Source organism: Nomascus leucogenys, chromosome 10, assembly GCF_006542625.1.
Source record: "Nomascus leucogenys isolate Asia chromosome 10, Asia_NLE_v1, whole genome shotgun sequence".
NCBI lineage: Eukaryota > Metazoa > Chordata > Mammalia > Primates > Hylobatidae > Nomascus > Nomascus leucogenys.
Window position 1 is genome coordinate 65,321,979 of NC_044390.1, and position 20,075 is coordinate 65,342,053.

Genomic DNA, 20,075 nt, shown 5'->3' on the forward strand with positions numbered 1-20,075 from the left:
GCTGCTCGCTTTGCTGTCTGTGTGTGTCTCATCCAATTCTTTGTTTAAGACACCAAGAGCCTGGAACTGCATGGCACCATCCGGTAACACTTCTGCCCACTGAGGTGCTGCAAATGTCCTTATGGGGAGAGAGTGACTGGGCAAGGAGGGGGTGCCCAGGAGGCAGATTGGTCTGCACGATGAGATACTAGCTGCAAATGCAGGGATTGGAGGTGAGGGCGGGGAGTAGCTATGGATGCCCAAACCCAGCATCTTCCTGTCTCAATCGTCACAGCCAAATGATCTACTCTAGGTTATGGACAATTAGGGGACGATGTGGGCTGAGCAGATCAATGCAGCTGTATGGAAGAAAACAGACTGGGATTTTCTATGTATACAACGTCTTCAGGAAAACCTATGCGAAGTTAGCATTTTCAAGGCAGCGTGTGCCGATGGTAAAACTACATAGAACAGCAGGAAGACTATTATCATTAAAGTGAGGCTAGGGGCTCCTTCAGGAGGGAGCGGGGGCATGGCCAATAGGAAAGGGGAATGTAAGGGTGAATGAATGAATGAAATCTCTCTCTTCATTTCAAGGGAGAGACTTGACAATTCTTTTGTGATGTTCTAGTTCGTGAAGGGTGCTTATTTTGTGTGAATCACTGAGTTGCTTTTTAGGGGACACTTTCATGTACATGTCTTGTATTTCCCCCCCCCAAAAAAAAACTGTTTCAAGAAAAGCTGGCCTGGATCTCAGGGGGCTGCAGCTTGCAGGATTTTTCCCACTTCCTCCCAGCCCAGTCACACAGTTTAAAATAATCTTCTGTTGAAGTCGGTGCGTGTTTCTCCTCTCAGAAAATCCCGCCCATCACTGAGGATGGACGCCCCGGGGCTGGTGTCTTGGCTCCACGTCTCCTGTTCACCTGAACCCCTAGGAGCAGCTCCTGCCGGAGCAAAGCCCAGGGGCCGGCAGACCCCTCACGCTCTGCAGTAACCAGGCCTCATGAGATAGCAGTGGTGAGGAGAACCGTCCTTGTGCTCAGAGAGCTGTGAGGATGGGAGAAGTGTCTGCTCTTTTCATATTGATCCTTTCCCTTATGACTTTCCTGTCTTCCAAGCCCCCCAATACAACAATCACAGCCTCAGCTTCCCCAGCCTCCTGCAGGCTGGGCTCCCCTCCGTGTCCTTGGCGTGTATCAACAGGCAGAATCCTCACTTCCACAGCCCCATGTCTGTCCGCTCAGTCCTCCTGAGACTGAACCCCCGCCCTGAGTGACCCCACCCTGCCTGTGCCCCCCACTGAAGCTCCTGCTGTGGGGAGCTCAGATGTCAGGAGCCTCCGTGTCTCCCCACTGCACAGTGACTCCTTGGGGACAGTGTCTGGCTCTGCTGTGTTGACCTCATTGTGCAGAAAGGGGGTGCCCACCTCGTGCCTGCTGGTGGGGGGATGAGAGGCTGCCTGCTCACCCCGCCTGCACCCCTGTCTCTCATGGCCCCGAGTCCCACCTCTGAGTTACACAGACATCCACAGCCTGTGACTCAGGGGTCTGGGCAGATGGGACTTATTTTCACCCTGCAGAAAATATCACCTAAGGGGAAGGCATTGAGAGGGAGGCAGGAGGTGGGGTGGGCCCTGCATGAGGTGGGAATCTGGGTGAGTCTGTCTCCCGCTCTGGCCTCAGGGACCCAGGAGTGAACGTAGGGTGGTGGATGGTGGATCTCCCAGGGCTGACCCAGCCCTGACAGTGTCTGTGTGTGAAGTTCCTCTTCTAAGGAGGTCACTGTTGTGATCTCACCACCGACTTCCTGTGGGGCCTCATCTAAGTCTTAAGCCCTCAGTTCCTGAGAGAAGAACCCTGAGGAACAGACGTTCTCTGGCGGCCCTGGCACCTCCAACCCCAGATATGCTGCTGCTGCTGCTGCTGCTGCCCCTGCTCTGGGGGAGGGAGAGGGTGGAAGGACAGAAGAGTAACCAGAAGAATTACCCGCTGATGATGCAGAGTTCTGTGACGGTGCAGGAGGGCCTGTGTGTCCATGTGCGCTGCTCATTCTCCTACCCAGTGGACAGCCAGACTGACTCTGACCCAGTTCATGGCTACTGGTTCCGGGCAGGGGATGATATAAGCTGGAAGACTCCAGTGGCCACAAACAACCGAGCTCGGGCAGTGCGGGAAGAAACTCGGGACCGATTCCACCTCCTTGGGGACCCACAGACCAAGAATTGCACCCTGAGCATCAGAGATGCCAGAATGAGTGATGCGGGGACATACTTCTATCGTATGGAGAGAGGAAAGATAAAATGGAATTATAAATATCACCAGCTCTCTGTGCATGTGACAGGTAAGGCATGGGCTCTATGAGAGGCCAAAGGCAAATGTGATGAGGGCTTTAGGGCACGGCTGAGACGGGACACATGTCCTGGGAGGGGGCCGGGGGTGATGGACTCAGAGGAGGAGCTGGACCAGAGCCTGAGCTTCCCCAGGACCGCACCTTGGATGCCCCTCCTGATCCTGCAAGCCCCTCCCCTCACCAGCCCTGACCCACAGGCCTGACATCCTCATCCTGCTCTGACACTGGCATTGTGGCATGTGGGGCCATATGACTCCTTGTTTTGGGGCCTGTCCTGGGCATGGCAGGGGTTTAGCAGCACCCCAGGCCTCTCCCCACCAGACGCCAGAAGCACCCGCTCCACCCATGCAGTGAGACAATAACAATTATCTCCACACATTGTCAAACGTCCTCGGGGGTTAAGTCCTACCCAGTTGAGTGCTTTAGGTCTACACAACCCTGTGACTCTCTCAGGCCAGGCCAGGGAGGAACCACTTTCTGGTGCAAAGCAAGGGCAGCAGAGACACCTGAGCCTGGGCAGGGGGACTCAGCACACGGCCCCTCCATCTCTCATGCCCCAAGGTCCTCAGAAATCCACATTCAGATGCTGAAAAGACAGGAGGGAACTCCATGATGGTCCAGAGACATGGAGGGCAGGACCCACATGTCTGGTGCAGGCCCTAGTGCTCCAGGGAAGCCCAGAGGTAGGAGGTGGGACACGGTCTCTGCTCCTTCCTGGGTGGGTCTCTAAGGTCTCTGAGCTTTAGGGTTCCCTTCACTCTGTGCAGAGGGAACCAGTTCCTATAGCATATGGGTTTGCAGTTTCTCTTCTGTGCTGGGTTGAGGTCTCCAGCTCCTCTCCAGCCCCCTGTGGGTCCCACAGCCCTGCCCCTCCTCTCCCTCCCCTTTCTCTGCTCACACAGGGAGCCCAGGAACCCTCTGTCCCAGAGATGCTGTTGCCTCTCTTGTGGGCAAACGAAGAGAGGGACAGTCGGGGCTGGGCTGAGCCTCATTTCCCCACAGCGTCCCAGGCCCCGCTGTCAAGATACAGGCTGGAGGTGCCGGAGTCGGCGACGGTGCAGGAGGGCTTGTGTGTCTCTGTGCCCTGTAGTGTCCTTTAACCCTGTTACAACTGAACTGACTCTAGCCCTGTCCATGGATGCTGGTTCAAGAAAGGGATCAATATACAATGGAATAATCCAGTGGTCACAAACATCCCAAATGGAAAAGTCCAGGAGACACAGGGCTGATTCCACCTCCTTGGGGACCTGAAGACCATCAACTGCTCCCTGAGCATCAGAGATGCCAGGAAGGGGGATTTGGGGAACTACTACTTCCAGGTGGAGAGAGGACGGATAAGATGGAATTACAAAACGAAGCAGCTCTCTGTGAATGTGACAGATAAGGCACGGGCTCCAGGAGACACCACAGGGAAAGGTCATGGGGGTGGCAGGGAAAAGCTGGGATAGGGCCCCTGCCCTGGAAGAGGGCTGAGGGTGAAGCGACTTGGGCTCAGGGCAGCAGCTGAACCAGAGCCTAAGCTTTCCCCAGGGCTGTACCATGAATCCTCTGTCCTGATCCTGAGTGCCCCTCTCTTCACCAGCCTTGACCCACAGGCCCAACATCGTCATCCCCGGTACCCTGGAGTCTGGCTGCTTCCAGAATCTGACCTGCTCTGTGCCCTGGGCCTGTGAGCAGGGGACGCCTCCTATGATCTCCTGGATGGGGACCTCCCTGTCCCCCCTGCACCCCTCCACCACCCGCTCCTCAGTGCTCACCCTCATCCCACAGCCCCAGGACCACGGCACCAGCCTCACCTGTCAGGTGACCTTGCCTGGGGCCGGTGTGACCACGAACAGGACCATCCGACTCAATGTGTCCTGTGAGTGCTGAGCCAGGACGCCCTGGTCCCTGATGGGGGGGGGGCGTGACCATGAGGGCAGAGGATGGGGTCAGGGCTCGACACTGGTGCTGGGTCCCAGAATCTGGGCTGGTTGTGGGGTCAGGAGGACACTGGCTCCACCTTCCCCATTTATGCAGCTCCTGGGGAGACAGGGCCAGTGTCCGCAGCCCTCACAGTGATGCGGGTCTCCATGTCTTTCTGTCCCAGACCCTCCTCAGAACTTGACTGTGACTGTCTTCCAAGGAGAAGGCACAGGTAGGATGGAGCCCCCTCCCTGGGGCTGGGGGAGCGGGGCCTTCAGCTCAGGGCAGGGCCAGGTCCCTCCTCATCCTGGACTCATATCCTGGTGATATGAGACTCCCTTGTAGTTGAACCCAGGCCCCCTCCTCATCCTTAGCCTCTGTGGCCACCTGAGCACCTGTCCTCTTCCCCCCACTCCCCTCAGACTCCTGCACACACACCCTCCTCAACCCCGCAGCAAGGATGGGGGGAAATACACATAGCAGGAGCAGGCTTTGGGCCTCTTATCTTTCATCTCCTGAAGAGGCCACCTAACTCGTCTTTTTATTTTACCCAACAGTTTTGAGCTAGGTTCTTTTGGATACATGCTATAATCATGTGGGCAAAAATTTAAAATTCACAGCAAAATGCATCCCCAGAATCAACCAGGGTCTGTCCAGGCTGCCCTGAGCCTTGGTTTGTGCACCTGGAGGATCTCAGAGGTGGTTTGATGTCAGTAGTGAGACTGTTTGCACCCTGTTCTAGGGATGTATGTGATTCCACTGTCTGAATAGTCTCTGATTTTTTGGCATCTCCTAATGGAAGATCATGGCACTAATTTTATCCTACGGCACGAACACTGCAATGAAGAAAGTTGTATCTACTCCCACAAGGAATATCTAAGTGTATAGGATAAATTCCTAAAAGCAAAATTTACCAGTGTCATATGTTCTTTCTGATTTTGAAAGATATGGTGAAGTTGTTCTCAATTAAAGGTGGGCAAGTTTACATTCCCAACAGTGAGCGGTGGACATAAGTATGTCCCTGCACCAGCCTACATCACTGTCTGTTCCATTCCCCAGTCTCATTCTGTATCCTTCCTCCCTGTTTCAATCACTTTGTCTCTTTGACCCTCCAACTTTTTCTCTACAGCATCCACAGCTCTGGGGAACAGCTCATCTCTTTCAGTCCTAGAGGGCCAGTCTCTGCGCTTGGTCTGTGCTGTTGACAGCAATCCCCCTGCCAGGCTGAGCTGGACCTGGAGGAGCCTGACCCTGTACCCCTCACAGCCCTCAAACCCTCTGGTACTGGAGCTGCGAGTGCACCTGGGGGATGAAGGGGAATTCACCTGCCGAGCTCGGAACTCTCTGGGCTCCCAGCACTTTTCCCTGAACCTCTCCCTGCAACACGAGTACACAGGTGGGTAAAGGGAGGGGCTGGAGAACACACCTGCCCCACCCTCATGGGCCACCCACTGCCCCTGAGCTTCAAGGGGGAGCTCAGCTCTGGTCTGTGCTCAGCCGTGAGGCCTGGAACTTCCCCGCAACCCAGGGCACTGCTGTCCTCTTCCTGCCAGGAAAGGGGTATAAGGCAGGAAGAGGGGAGGAGTGGGTCTTGGAGGGGAGGAGCTGGGGCTGGACAGGTGTGTTTGGGGAGACAAGCGCCTTGCTTTCCAGTGCCTGGACTAGGGTGACACAAGCAAGGCACTCACTTTTGGGCACACAACTAAAAAACAAAAAACAACTCAGCAAGCAAGTGAAATAATATTGGATGTGATTATCTTTATTAAAAACTAAAAATTATTGCAAAATAATTTGACAGTGAATACAAATCAAAATTTCAAATACAGGCAGGCTGCGCTCACCACTTTCATGCCTCAGTGACGTCGGGAGTTGTCCCTTCCTCCTCCCTCCCATTCTTGCCCTTTGTTTCTGGGAAGGGGGATTAGGGTACCCAAGCAGGGGCCCTACAGGAAGTGGGAGGAGAAGAGACCCAGTTCTTGGAGTCGGATCCCCAAAACAATTCCAATCCATCCCCAGGCAAAATGAGGCCTGTATCAGGAGTGACGCTGGGGGCGGTCGGGGGAGCTGGAGCCACAGCCCTGGTCTTCCTGTCCTTCTGTGTCATCTTCATTGTGTGAGCACTGACCCTAGGGAGGGAGGGAGAGTCCGGGGGGAGGGCGGTCTGGGAGCAGGATCCCTGAAGCCAGAGCTGGAAGGGCCTGCATGGGTCAAGAGCTTGGGGCAAGAATGAGCTCACGGGTACACGGCAAGAATTTCAAGAGCGCCCTTGTCTGTGGGGCTCCACATCTGTGGTGAACCTTGGGCCCCACCATCCAGGAGGCAGGAGCCTCTGTTTTTAACACTGGGGTCTCTGGGACTGGACCACCCCCGTCCCATCTCAGTTACCCCTCCAGCGCCCCAATAGGAAATACAGGGCAGGGGTTGGTCTGCCCACTGCACCCCGATCTGACGACACTGAAAGGCTCTCTGGTCTCTTCACTCAGAGTGAGGTCCTACAGGAAGAAATCAGCAAGGCCAGCAGCGGGCGTGGGGGATACAGGCATGGAGGATGCAAACGCCATCAGGGGCTCGGCCTCTCAGGTGAGTGATATGGTCATCTCCACACCCAGCATCCAGCTTGGACACCTCCCACAGGATGGCCTCCAGGATTGCTCTCCTCATCATGGCCAAAATTATCTCCTCACCTCATCCTCCTTCCCACCATCCAGCTTCTCCTGCAGGATTCCCCATCTTGCTGACTGCATGACAGTCCCTCCTACCTACTTTCTCTCAGGCCAGGCATGGAGGAGGAGTTATCTCCTCTCTGTCCTCCCTTTCTTCTCTATAGCTCCACATTCACCAAATCTTGTCCATTTTTCCTCCCTAAGAATGGCTAGCATTGCTCCCACCCCCACCAATCCTAAACCCTCTCAATGCTGAGGCCTGAGGATCTCTGTCTTGGACTTCCTCACCTCCCTGCCTCTTGTGTCCCCTGCCCTGATGGGAGGAATCGTTCAGAAGCCATCACTGATCAGTTTCTTTGCATCTGGACAGCTGTTCCCACCCCCAACACTGTCTAGAGCAGAAGCCAGAAAATACTACCTGGAAAGGCCAGATAGGAAATATTTTTGGCTTTCTGGCCTACACAGTCTCATTGCAGCTCCTCAACTCTACTGATGTAGCAGGAAATCAGCTGTAGACCATGTGTAAATGAGTAGCTGGCTGTGTGCCAATAAAACTTTATTTATAAAAACAAGCAGTGGGTAGAATTTGTCCCAAGGGCTCTAGTTTGACAAGCCCTAACCTAGAGAAAAAGCCCAAACTTCATAACTGCAGCCCGGCACATTCTCATCTCTTAAACATCTACCTGTCTAGTAGGGCTGGAATTAGCGTGAGATGAGTGAGGCCCTGGCCTAGCATGCAAAATTTAAGAAGGTGCCAAAAATCTCAGTAATTGTGACAGTTTTTAAAAAAAACTCTTATTTTAGGTTTGGGGGTACATGTGCAGGTTTGTTACATACATAAACTCTGGTCAGAGGGGTTTGTGGTACAGATTATTTTGTCACCCAGGTACTAAGCCTCGTACCCCATAGTTATTTTTTTCTGTTCCTCTCTCTCCTCCCACCCTCCACCTTCAAGTGGGCCGCAGTGTCTGTTGTTTTCTTCTTTGTGTTCATGAGTTCTCATCATTTAGCTCTCACTTATAAGTGAGAACATGCAGTATTTGGTTTTCTGTTCCTGTGTTCATTTGCTAAGGATAATGGCCTCCAGCTCCATCCATGTTCCCACAAAGGACATAATCTCATTCTTTTTATGGCTGCAGAGTATTCCATGGTGTATATGTACCATATTTTCTTTATCCATTCTGTCATTGATGGGCATTTAGGTTAATTTCATGTATTTGCTATTGTGAATAGTACTACAATGAACATTTGCTTGTATGTGTCTTTATGGTAGAATGATTTTTATTACTCTGAGTATATAACCAGTAATGTGATTGCTATGTCAAATGATAGTTCTGCTTTTAGTGCTTTTAGCTCTTTAGGAAATTACCATACTGCTTTCCACAATGGTTGAACTAATTTACACTCCTACCAACAGTATAAGTGTTCCCTTTTCTCTGCAGCCTTGCCAGCCTCTGTGATTTTTTTTACTTTTTAAAAATAGCCATTCTGACTGGTGTGAGATGCTATTTCATTGTGGTTCTGATTTGCGTTTCTCTAGTGATCAGCGATAATGAGCTTTTTCTCATATGTCTGTTGGCCAAAAATGTCTGTTCATGTCCTTTGCTCACTTTTTAATGGGGTTGTTTTTCTCTTGTAAATTTGTTTAAGTTCCTTATAGATGCTGGATATTAGACCTTTGCCTAATGCATAGCTTGCAAGTATTTTCTCCCATTCTGTAGGTTGTTTACTCTGTTGATGGTTTCTTTTGCTGTGCAGGAGCTCTTAAGTTTAATTAGATCCCATTTGTCAATTTTTGCTTTTGTTGTGATTGCTTTGGCATCTTTGTCATGAAATCTTTGCCTGTTTGTCCAGAATGGTATTGCCTACATTGTCCTCCAGAGTTTTTATAGTTTTGGGTTTTACATTTAAGTTTTTAACCCATCTTGAGTTGATTTTTATATGTGGTATAAGGAAGCAGTCCCACTCAATCTTCTGCATGTGGCTAGACAGTTATCCAAGCACCATTTATTGAATCAGGAGTCCCTTCCCCATGGCTTGTTTTTGTCAGCTTTGTTGAAGATCAAATTGTTGTAGGTGTGTGGCTTTATTTCTGGGCTCTCTATTCTTTTCCATTGGTCTATATGTCTGTTTTTGTACCAGTACCATGCTGTTTTGGTTACCGTAGCCTTGTAATATAGTTTAAATTTGGGTAACGTGATGCCTCCAGCTTTTCTTTTTGCTTAGGATTGCCCTGGCTATTTGGGCACTTTTTTGGTTTCATATGAATTTTAAAATTGTTTTTTCTAGTTCTGTGAAGAATCTCATTGGTAGTTTGATAGAAATAGCATTGAATGTATAAATTTCTTTGGGCAGTATGGCCATTTTAATGATTTTGATTCTTCTTATCCATGAGCATAGTATGTTTTTCCATTTGTGTCACCTTTGATTTCTTTGAGCAGTGTTTTGTAATTCTCATTGTAGAGTTCTTTCACCTCCCTGGTTAGCTGTATTTCTAAAAATTGTATTCTTTTTGTGGCAGTTGTGAATGGGATTGTGTTCCTAATGTGACTCTTGGCTTGGTAGTTCCTGGTGTATAGAAATTCTAGTGATTTTTCTATATTGATTTTGTATCCTGAAGCTTTGCTGAAGTTATTTATCATTTAAGAAGCTTTTGGGCTGGGACTACGAGATTTTCTAGATATAGAATCATGCATCTGCAAAGAGGGATAAATTCCTTTCTTCCTATTTGGATGCTCTTTATTTTTTTCTCTTGCCTGATTGCTCTGGCCAGAATTTCCAATACTATGTTAAATAGGAGTGGTGAGAGAGGGCATCCTTGTTTTGTGCTGGCTTTCAAGGGGAATGCTTTCAGCTTTTCCATATTCCATATGATCTTGGCTGTGGGTTCGCCATAGATAGCTCTTACTATTTTGAGATATGTTCCTTCAATACCTAGTTTACTGAGAGTTTTTAACATGAAGCGATGTTGAATTTTATCAAAAGCCTTTTCTGCATCTATTGAGATAATCATCTGTTTTTGTCTTTAGTTCTGTTTGTGTGGTGAATCACATTTATTGATTTGTGTATGTTGAACCAACATGAAGCCGACTTGATCATGGTGGATTAGCCTTTTGATGTGCTGATGGATTCAGTTTGCAAGTATTTTGTTGAGGATTTTTGCATCAATGTTCATCAAGGATATTGGCCTGAAGTTTTCTTCTTTTGTTGTGTCTTTGCCAGATTTTGGTATCAGGATGATACTGGCCTTATAGAATGAGTTAGGGAAGAGTCAATCTTCTTCCGTATTTGGGAATAGTTTCAGTAGGAACAGAAGGAGGCTCAGATCTGACATTTATTGTGTGATTGAAGAGCCTTCCAGGCAGAGGGAGGAGCAAAGTGAGGCTCAGGCACAGGAAGAGGAGAGGAGAGGAGCCATGGGACATCTGTGTGATTAGACAGAGGGAGGCAGGACCAAGAGCAGGAAATGACTTTGGAGGAGTTGAGCCTATGTGTGAATCGTGTCTGATTGCACAGGCTACTGTGAGCATTTGGAGAGTTTTGAGCAGAAGGACATGATCAGACAAGATTGGGCACGTTCAGGGTGGTATGGCTGTAGACCAGAAGAACATGATCAACGTTCGTTTTAATGGGATTCCTCTGGCCACTGTGTGCAGAACAGACCGTGTGTGTGGCAGAGGAAGGGCAGAGCACAGGAGGTAGAGAGGAGGCTGGTGAACATCCCAGGAAGAAGGTGGTGTTGGCTGGAACCAAGATAGCAGCAGTGGTGGACACGACTGTCTCCCAGATGAATTCTGCAGTGGAACCTACTGGGATTTGTTAATGAATTGGAATTAGAATGTGAGCCACAGAAAGGGAGCAAGAATTACTTCCAGATTTTTGCCCGGAGCGGTGGGAAGAATGGAGGTGCCAATCAGCCAATCATTGAGGCTGAGAAGATTGCAGAAGAAATGGATTTAGGAAACAAAAGGAGGAGTTCAGATTGAATAGGTTGAGTTTTGTGTGTCTTTGGACAAGAACGCAGGGGTTTGAATTATACCACTGGATCAAAGACTATAGTCAGGAGAGAGGAGTGGGCTGGGGGTATAGATTTGGGAGTCATCAGCTTATTGATGGCATGGAGCCAACACAGTGGATGAGATCACAAGGCAAAGGTAAAGAAGAAAAGAACCTGGGTCTGCTCTGATATTTAAGGTCAGGGAGACCTGAAGCAATTGGCAAAAAGGTTGCCAAGAAGGTGAGGTGGACCCAGAAAAGCATGATGTCCTATAGTTGAGTCAAGAAGGGCTTCTGTGTAGGGAAGGTGAGCAGCTGGGTCCTCTGCTGCTGAAAAGTCCAGGAAGGAGAAGACTGCAAGGTGGACATTTAGACTCAGCCAAGTGGTAGTCACAGTGACCTTGATAGTAGCAGTGCTGAGACGTGGTATGTGTGTGAATATTAATTTGAGTAATCAAAAGAGAATCTGGCAAGCAAAATCACTGACAGTTCCATGGAGCATCTTCTGTGCAGGGGAGCAGCAGGGAAGGGCTGCGATGAAGGAGGACCCTCCCAGGCAGCCTCTGTCACCCTCTGCTGTGTGAGTCTGTTAGTTTTCTGTGGCTGCTGTGACAAATTACCATGCATTTCCTGGCTTCAAACAACACACATGGATTAAAGTTCTGAAGGTCACAACCCCAAAATGGGCGTCACTGGGCTAAAATCAAGGCATTGGCAGGCAGGGCTGGTTCCTTCTGGAGGCTCCAGGGGAGGATGCAATTTCTCACCCTTTCTGGCTTCTAGAGGCACCTGCATTCCTTGGCTCAAGTCCCTTCCTCTGTTTGCAAGGCAAGTAGCCTGGCATCTTCCAATCTTTCTATGCCCTCCTCCTTTCACTTGTAAGGACTCCTGTGATTCCACTGGGCCCACCCAAATAATCCAGTATAACCTCCCCATCTCAATATCCTTAACCTAGCTCCATCTGTAAAGTCCCTTTAGCAATGTAAAGTAACAGATTCACAGGTTTCAGGGGATTAGGGTATGGACATTTTGGGGAGCATTTATACTTCTTATCAGAGGGATATAATTTCTTTGACTGACTTGTCCTCCCCACACCACCAAACTGTGAGCTTCCTAAGAGCAGATGCCCCATCCAGATCAAGGCCCTGTAATTCTCTCTCTTAGCCTCTTCCTGTCCATCTTATAATTCACACATAGATATTCATTTGTTTGACAGTCATTTTTGCCAACTTCTCTCAATTAAAAAGTGAGCTTCAGGAGGTCAGGACCAATACCTACTGTGTCCACCACAGTCCATCCAGCACCCGGCTCAGGGCCTCACACACAGAGGGCCTCAGCAGGACTCCACGCTTTGGGGTCAGAAGGAAGGGACTGGATTGGGTCCCGGCATAACAGGGAGTTTGGGTACGCTACTTTCTTCATGGAGTTGTTGTGGGAAGTTAATAAGATTAAGAAACACCAAACAAGGTGCTCATTAAGTGTTAAATATTGCAGGAAAGTATAAATGAAGATTTCTATAAAATGAACGTGGGATAGAGGCAGGAACTCATGAAGTTTAATTCTATACAGAGCAACATACCCAAACCAGCCAATCAATCAAACAACTTGTGACTCTCCCCGCCTTATCCTATTTCCACTGCTCTGCTCTGACTCCCTTCTCTCTCTCCATTCAGGGTACCATGATTGAGTCCTGGGCAGACGACAACCCCCGACACCATGGCCTGGCTGCCCCCTCCTCAGGGGAGGAAGGAGAGATCCAGTATGCATCCGTCAGCTTTCATAAGGTGGAGCCTCAGGACCTATCAGGACAAGAGGCCACCAACAATGAGTACTCAGAGATCAAGATCCCCAAGTAAGAAAATGCAGAGGCTCAGGCTTGTTTGAGGGGTCACGACCCCTCCAGCAAAGGAGTCTGAGGCTGATTCCAGTAGAATTAGCAGCCCTCAATGCTGTGCAACAAGACATCAGAACTTATTCCTCTTGTCTAACTGAAAATGCGTGCCTGATGACCAAACTCTCCCTTTCCCCATCCAATCGGTCCACGCTCCCCGACCCGGCCTCTGGTACCCATCATTCTCCTCTCTACTTCTCTGAGGATGACTACTTTAGATTCCGAATATAGGGAGATTGTAACGTGTTTGTCTCTCTGTGCCTGGCTTATCTCACTCAACATAACATCCTCTAAGTTCATCTGTGTTGTTTCAAATGATAGAGTAATGTATTGAATAATTCACAATAGCTAAAAGAGAGGAGTTTAAATGTTGTCACCAAAAAAAAAATTTGAGCTGACAGATGTGCTAATCATGCTGACTTGATGGTTCCACGGTGCATCGAGGTGCGGGAGCCTCACTGGGGCTGCGTTCAGGTCGCTCAGGTACTCAGGGCAGGGCTGGAATTTAATCCCTTCCTGATTCTGAGGTCTCTTCTCTCACCTGGCACTGAGTGAAGCAACCACTGATTGGCACCCCTTAGCCATAAGTTCACAGCATCTCTGTTGACTCCATGGCCTCTGGTGAAGGAATCTGAGAACCTGGACACGCCGGAGCTGAGAAAGGAGGCGCCTGAAATTACAGCCCAGCTCTGCGCAAGGCCCGCCCCAGCCTGCATAGCTCTGATCAGCAGATAGAGCCTCCAATGGCCATGCTGCCCATGATTTCATCCCCAGGGCCCTGGTTGGGTCTGCAGACCTCCCCCAGGAGCCCCCATCTCTGGACCTTGGTGTGACTGGACTGGGTCCCTCTCTTGCTGGTCCCCTCCAGAGAGACCTTGGACCCTTTCCAGCCTCACAGGCCCTATGGAGACCCCAGCCCGTCTCCATCACCTTCTCCTCACCTGCTTGCCCCTCTGGTCTTGTCCTCGGGTCTGAGGACATGGAGCCTGATTTGCCCTACGGGGAGAAATCAGGGACGAAGTCACATCTCAGGTCCATAAGAAACACGGGAGAGTCCTGGGTAGAGAGAGGTGAAGGGGCCCAACTTCCCACCAAGTCCAAGCCCAAGACCTCCCCACGTGGGACCCTAGGAGGTGGAGGAGATGGTCTGGGGGCTTCACCTGTGCCCCGAGAGTCCTCAACATCCTCATACTTTTAAAGATTTCCAAGGGCACAGGAGGAAGATGCCATTGTGTGGGGGAAAGAGGCCGGGTGAAGCTGAGGAAGGAGTTGACATTGTTGGTGCAATTACCAGCGGTAACAACAATGACGGAGTTAATAATAATAATAATTTATTTCACACTGTTATGCCATAAGACGTGCCATCAACTCTGGAAATTAGGTTAGTTATTATTACTCCTGGGGGCAGGGAGAGCAGCCTGTTCATATTTTGTTATTAGAGGCCCAAGAATCAAACCAGGAGCTTGGTGAAATTTGTGGGGAGTAGAGATTTGTCATGGTCATGGAGCTATGAAAAAATCCCGTCCCATCCCTGCATCTTTCTAATTCCTCATCTTGGAGGGAGCTGAGGGGAACAGTTGAGGGCACAGGCTGTGGGTTTGGCCTGCCCGGGCTTGAATCCCACCTCTTCTGTGGGTTAGCACTGAAGCCTTGAATAAAATACTCAAACTCCATGGGGCTCAGTTTTGTCACCTGTAAAGTGGAGGTGAGGCTAATCACATTCACTTTCTCCATAGAGAGACAGTAAGGGTCAAGCAGGTTAGAATGGTGGTGGGCACATGGTAAGTGCACAGCTAATGTCCACCACCCTTACCCCTCTTATCTCCCTGCGACTCACCCTGACTCTGATCTGAGGACTCCAGAGGATTCACAGAGGAGGCAGCTTTGGACCCAAACCTCAGAGGACTGGGAGATTTCACCCAGAGGTTTGTGAGCATGTCATGGTAGGGTGGAGGTGGCGCTCCCGAAGGTGGGCACTGCCTAGCAGAGCATGGAGGCAGAGAGATGTGCAGAGTGTGAGCCTGGATGGGGAGCCGCTGCACTCACGGGGGGGCGTGGATCCTGACGTCCCTGTATATAGTCAGCTGGGCCACAGGGTTCTCCACGATGCATTGGTAAGTGCCCATCTGCTACCAGGCCAGACTCAAGAGATAAAACTTCGCATATGAGAAGTTTAGGAAGGAGTTGTGGATCCAGCAGTACTTGAGATCTGGGAAGAATAGGAGACACACTCCATTTACACCTGGGAGCTGATCTCAGCCGTCACGATGCCATTGAAGGCATCAGGATTGCTCCTCAGCAGCACATAGTCAGGCCCATCTGCAGAGACAGGGAAGGAGGCCTGGGGCTGTGTTTCTGACCCTTTGGAGTCCTGGGTACCACCTCATGAGGTCCTCCTCCAGCCAGGAGGTTCCCCACTGTGCACCCTGAGCTGACCCCTAGACCTGCCCCAGGCAAGGCAGCTGTGCCAACAACAATAACCATAATAAGAGCATCTGCCATGATCAGGGATCTACTGGGGCCAGCCCAATGGTAGCCCTTTACATCATAATAAATTCATTGGAGTAAAAGCAAACACATGGGGCCTACTGTGTGCCAGACACTGTTCTAAGCTCTGTGCCTGTCCCCACATTTGTTGAATTCCCAGAACAACTCATGTGATTGGTTCCGCTATTGATCCATTTTATAGGTGGGAAAAAAAAACAGGCTCAGAGGAGAGTATTAGCACTTTATGACTGCAACTGACACAGAAGGATTGAGCCAGTCTCAGGGCCTGGGGGCAACCGCCCTGAGCAGCTGAAGCCTCTGGATCCTGGGTCTTGGTTCCAAGCCTCTGACCTGTAAACAGCTATATGGAGGTCAGAAATCCTTCATGCTTCGACCCCAGCTTCCACGGGATGGGCGCCATAGCATGCGTATTAGGAAATCTGACACGCCACTAAAGTGGTTCCAGAAGGAGATGTAAAGGTGATTTTAGAAGTGTGATTATTTTTTTCAGGTGAAAGATGTGAAAGAGTTTGATAAATTCTGTGAACACACCTGGAACACTGGAAGAATCTAACTGTTGATGTATTTGTAAGCTCAGTAGATTAGATTTCCAAGAACTGTCTGAGAATTTGTGGGGGTCTTGTTGGGTTGTGAACTTGCCCCGGTAGGCAGCTGAAGCGCTATAAAGAAAAAAGAATGTATGGAATGCATAAGTGACTCTTTAAATCAAACTCTCTGTTTAAGGGAGCTTAGTCTGTTCAATTCCAGTAAAAGAGAGTGACAGTGACTATACTAAGTTTACAAGAAAAGAAGAAAGAAATCAACGAGTGGAATTTGAAGGGTCAAGGGGTTTGAACACTTAATAAACTGAACATCAATTTAAGAAATAATTGGCTTTAAGTAGTCCCCTATTTACACAAAAGCAGACCTCAGCAAAGGCACACTGACCATTTCTAATCTGAGAAGTGAAGACTGGGGTCCCTATTTCACACTTGAGTGCACCAGTTCTGAGTAGTGAGGGCAGCTCCCAAGTCCACAGAGCTCAAGAGCCGGAGCTGATTCCAACCCAGACCAAGCTGGCTGCAGGCTGGCCCAAGATGTCTCTGGCCTAGTCCCATTTGCAGATCCGTGGTGAGTCCCAGAGGTGGACTTGTGTAGGAAAGAGCTGAACCCTGCCAAAAAGAGGCCTGGCCTTTGCTCTCAGCTACTGGGAGGGAGCCTCTAAGCCTCTGGAATGTCTCGCCTGATTAGAGTGTCTTTGTTTACCTGAAAGCCTTGGACTTCACCAAATAGTCCAATAATATAACTAACGATAGGACTTTGGGTCACTGGTATCAGCTCTATCTGTGGAGCAGCTGAAACTAAGGTCAGCCATGTAGACAGTTATCCACATCTATGTGACAAAGCCACACCAGGACATCAAGGCTCAGGTGAGTGTCTCTGGTTGGCGATGCTCTATGCATGTTGTCACATGTCATGTCAGGAGGAATTACCACTGTCTATGATTCTACTGGGAGAGGACAACTGGAAACTCCCCATTTGGAATTCCCTGGACCCTGCCCCATGCTCTTCTCCCCTTGGCTGACTTTAATCTGTATCCTTTTGCTGTAATGAGACATCACATGAGGATAACAGCTTTCAATGAGTTCTGAGTCCTACTAGTGAACTATCAAAACTGAATGTGGTCAGGGACCCCCCAGTGTGCAGCTGGCATCAGAAGTGAAGGTGGTCTTGTGCACTGCTCCCTAACTACTCAGGACTGCTGGATTAAAGGCTGTGCAGGTCGTTTGAGGATAGAAAGGATTCCTGGCAACACTGCATGGTTTGAACCAAGCACTGCTACTTACCTTCCACGTGATCTCTCAGTTAAGTTGCCTCCCTCCCCTAAGCCTCTTTCTACACCTGTAAAATGGGGATATGAGATGTTTCCTCTTCATAGGGCTGTTGTGATGCTTAACTTCAGAAGCAAGTGGAGAATGTAAAATGTAGAATCCTTCTTAGCTAGGCTCTTGTGTCTGAGGTCCTTATTACTAAGGAAAAAGAGGGAATGAATACTGAGAAGAAACCATCAACCACGGCCACAGAGAGCATCTGATCAGCTCTATTTGGCTGCACCAACATGAAGCATTCCTTTTAGACACAGCATTGTGCCAAGTTCCTGCAGAAACATGTCCCTCCCTCCACCTAGACTGTGCACGGCCAGTGATGCCTGGTCTGAACAGTCAGGATGAAGATGGCAGAAGTGGCTTCATTCAGAGCCCATGGCATGACCCTGACTGTCTCATGCAACGAGACTCTCATGAGGACCCTGCTCTCAGGAGGTGGTTGTAGGCATGGAGGGCACCTCGACCTTCAGGGACTCACTTTCATTCTCTCAAGCAAACCCCAGAACTATACCTGGCCCATCTCATCCAGGATCCCCTATGACTTTGAGCATCTTGTCTGAAACCCTGTCTCTCCAGTCAGGAGTGGCAGCATCCAGTGCTCACCTAGAGACAGGAGGCAGCTTCGGGAGCAGCCCCCCAAAGCCCTTAATCTCTTCCTGGAGCTCAGCTTTGTACCTTCTTATCAAGAGAACAGAATGTCACAGACCCTCCCAGGGCAAAGTTTTGGTGGACGCTAATGAACAGTGACTCCTCCCTGTCTTTCAGGCTTGGAGACCACAAGGAATGTTAACCTGGGATCTTTGAGGAGCTATACACAAGGTAGATTTCTGACAGGTCCCTACCTGCGTCCTTGTGGCACTATTTGAGCAAACCCCATCACTCCAAATGCATCACACCACCAGGGGGAGCCATGGAGTTGCACGATGCATCAGCACTAATCTTCGTCTACAACCTCCTGGGGGTAGGGATAAGAAGTAGATAGAAAAGGTGAGAGGCAGGAGCCCCGAATCAGCTTCCAGAGAAGATGGAAGTGAAATGGAGAAATAATAATAATGACATTAACAATAGCAATAATATTACTAATAACTACTTCCTGTAGTTATCATTCCTGTTTGGTGAGATTGTAAATCTTGACATAGGTTAGTCTCTGAATGGGTGGGAGTCAGGTGTCAGGAAGCATTTGGGGGTCAAAGAGGGTGGAGAAGATTGGTGCAGTGATCCCTGCAACTCTCTGGGTGAGCAGCAGGGGGTGCCCTAACCATGGCAGAGACTGTTGAGTTGGTTGCACAGACATAAGCAAGTGTCATGGGGCAGTGGGAAGTCCATGGACTCTGTCTCAGAAGGAAAATTACTTGATCTCTGTGTGCCTCAGTGTCCTTATCTGCAAAGTAGACATCAGAGCTCCTACCTTTATGAGCCTGAGAACAAAAACCAGGGAGAATAAATGAACAACCACAGCAGCAACAACAAACAAAAACAAGAGCCAAAACCAAGTAGCGAGATGGGCCTTTCTATCATCTGACCCTGAAATCCAGCCACATTTAAAACCAGGTCTACCCCTCAGATTTCCCAGACAATAGAAGTCAATGCATTTTTTTCCCTTTGAAAGTGAAAAACAAACAAACTAACAAACAAAAACCAAACAAACAAAAACAGGCTGTAATATTGGAGGGAAACAATTATTATTATTTTTTTTTTGAGATGGAGTCTCTGTCGCCCAGGCTGGAGTGCAGTGGTGCGATCTCGGCTCACTGCAAGCTCTGCCTCCTGGGTTCACGCCATTCTCCTGCCTCAGCCTCCCGAGTAGCTGGGACTACAGGCACCCACCACCACACCCAGCTAATTTTTTTGTATTTTTAGTAGAGATGGGGTTTCACCATGTTAGCCAGGATGGTCTCGATCTCCTGACCTCATGATCTGCCCGCCTTGGCCTCCCAAAGTGCTGGGATTACAGGCATGAGCCACTGCGCCCGACTACAACTATGATTTTTATATGAACATTAATTCCTTTATGTGGTTCCTTGAGGTTGCCTGATGTACACATTGTGGGAGAGGCCATGAGAGGTGCTACACAGCCCTTTGGAGATGGCGATCATGAAGCCAGCAAATGGTCAAGGGCTGTGAGTCTTCAAACATCTGTCCTGATAAGTGATGATGACATCTCCACATGCAAACTTGTCTCCAAAGAAGACACATTCCCATCCACTCAATGCTGCTGATCCTCCTAAACAATTCAAATGGGCTTTTTGCCCAGTGAGAAAGGGATTTTTGTATGTACCTTCATGTTCTCTTTCTTATTCATCAGAAGTTATTTTTCTACGCACCTCACATTCTCAATGATGACTAAGAGAAATTCCTTGTTTGATTAATTCACACTCTATACTTGAACATTTGTGCATCTCACAACGGTTCCCTTCGAGCCCACCTTTCCTTTTGAGTTTAAACCTTCCTTGGAGTAATCAGAATAACTTCCAAATAGGAAAGAATGAAAGAGACTATGTTTATTCATTTTGTACACTCTTAAAACATAAATTGTATTTTTGCTAGTTGCAGCTAAGACTTTTATTTTAAAATGGGGCACTAACTTTCCTTCCTCCTACATTAAAACATTTCAGAAAAAAACTTAAAATCTTAAAAATAATTTTAAATACTGGGATAAATTTCTTTAAACATAAATTTCCAATACTTTCTAAAAAAGGTTGTATCTATTTCAGAACCCTAATATCACTAGAACCCCAGAGAACATCCCCCCAATTTTTAGGCATAAAAATATTCTCTTGTCTTTCAGCAGACACTTCATCAGTTTACCTGCATCCATAACCTTGGATATGCATTCATATGGCAGAGTCTATAAGCTGGAACATTAAATAAAAAATTGAAATTGTGGGCGGCAAGCCACCCAGGCGCCAAGGCAAGAGA

At 48.9% G+C, this 20,075-nt stretch overlaps 1 protein-coding gene and 1 long non-coding RNA gene across 7 annotated transcripts in view; one reads left to right on the forward strand and one right to left on the reverse strand.

Moving 5' to 3' along the window:
* Positions 1-1,821: 1,821 nt before the first annotated feature.
* On the forward strand, positions 1,822-13,029 carry SIGLEC7 (sialic acid binding Ig like lectin 7). Of its 6 annotated transcripts, none has more exons than XM_003269835.4 (7): positions 1,822-2,319; positions 3,911-4,189; positions 4,418-4,465; positions 5,363-5,629; positions 6,250-6,346; positions 6,717-6,813; positions 12,566-13,029. In XM_003269835.4, the coding sequence occupies exons 1-7, from the start codon at positions 1,884-1,886 to the stop codon at positions 12,746-12,748; spliced, it is 1,407 nt and encodes a 468-aa protein (XP_003269883.1). In that variant the 5' UTR covers positions 1,822-1,883; the 3' UTR covers positions 12,749-13,029. The 6 variants fall into 6 exon arrangements, 5 of the variants coding, with proteins under 5 accessions (XP_003269883.1, XP_003269884.1, XP_030677029.1 ...); XM_012509855.2 differs by having other exon boundaries at positions 1,850-2,319; positions 5,363-5,621; positions 6,260-6,346; XM_003269836.3 differs by lacking the exon at positions 3,911-4,189.
* Positions 12,426-20,075, reverse strand: part of LOC105740370 — a 31,189-nt gene continuing 23,539 nt past the window's right edge. The window contains exons 3-5 of the long non-coding RNA XR_001116396.2: positions 15,823-15,950; positions 13,725-13,779; positions 12,426-13,437 (exon numbers count right to left, since the gene is read on the reverse strand). This is a non-coding gene — a long non-coding RNA (uncharacterized LOC105740370). The remainder of the gene's footprint in view (positions 13,438-13,724; positions 13,780-15,822; positions 15,951-20,075) is intronic.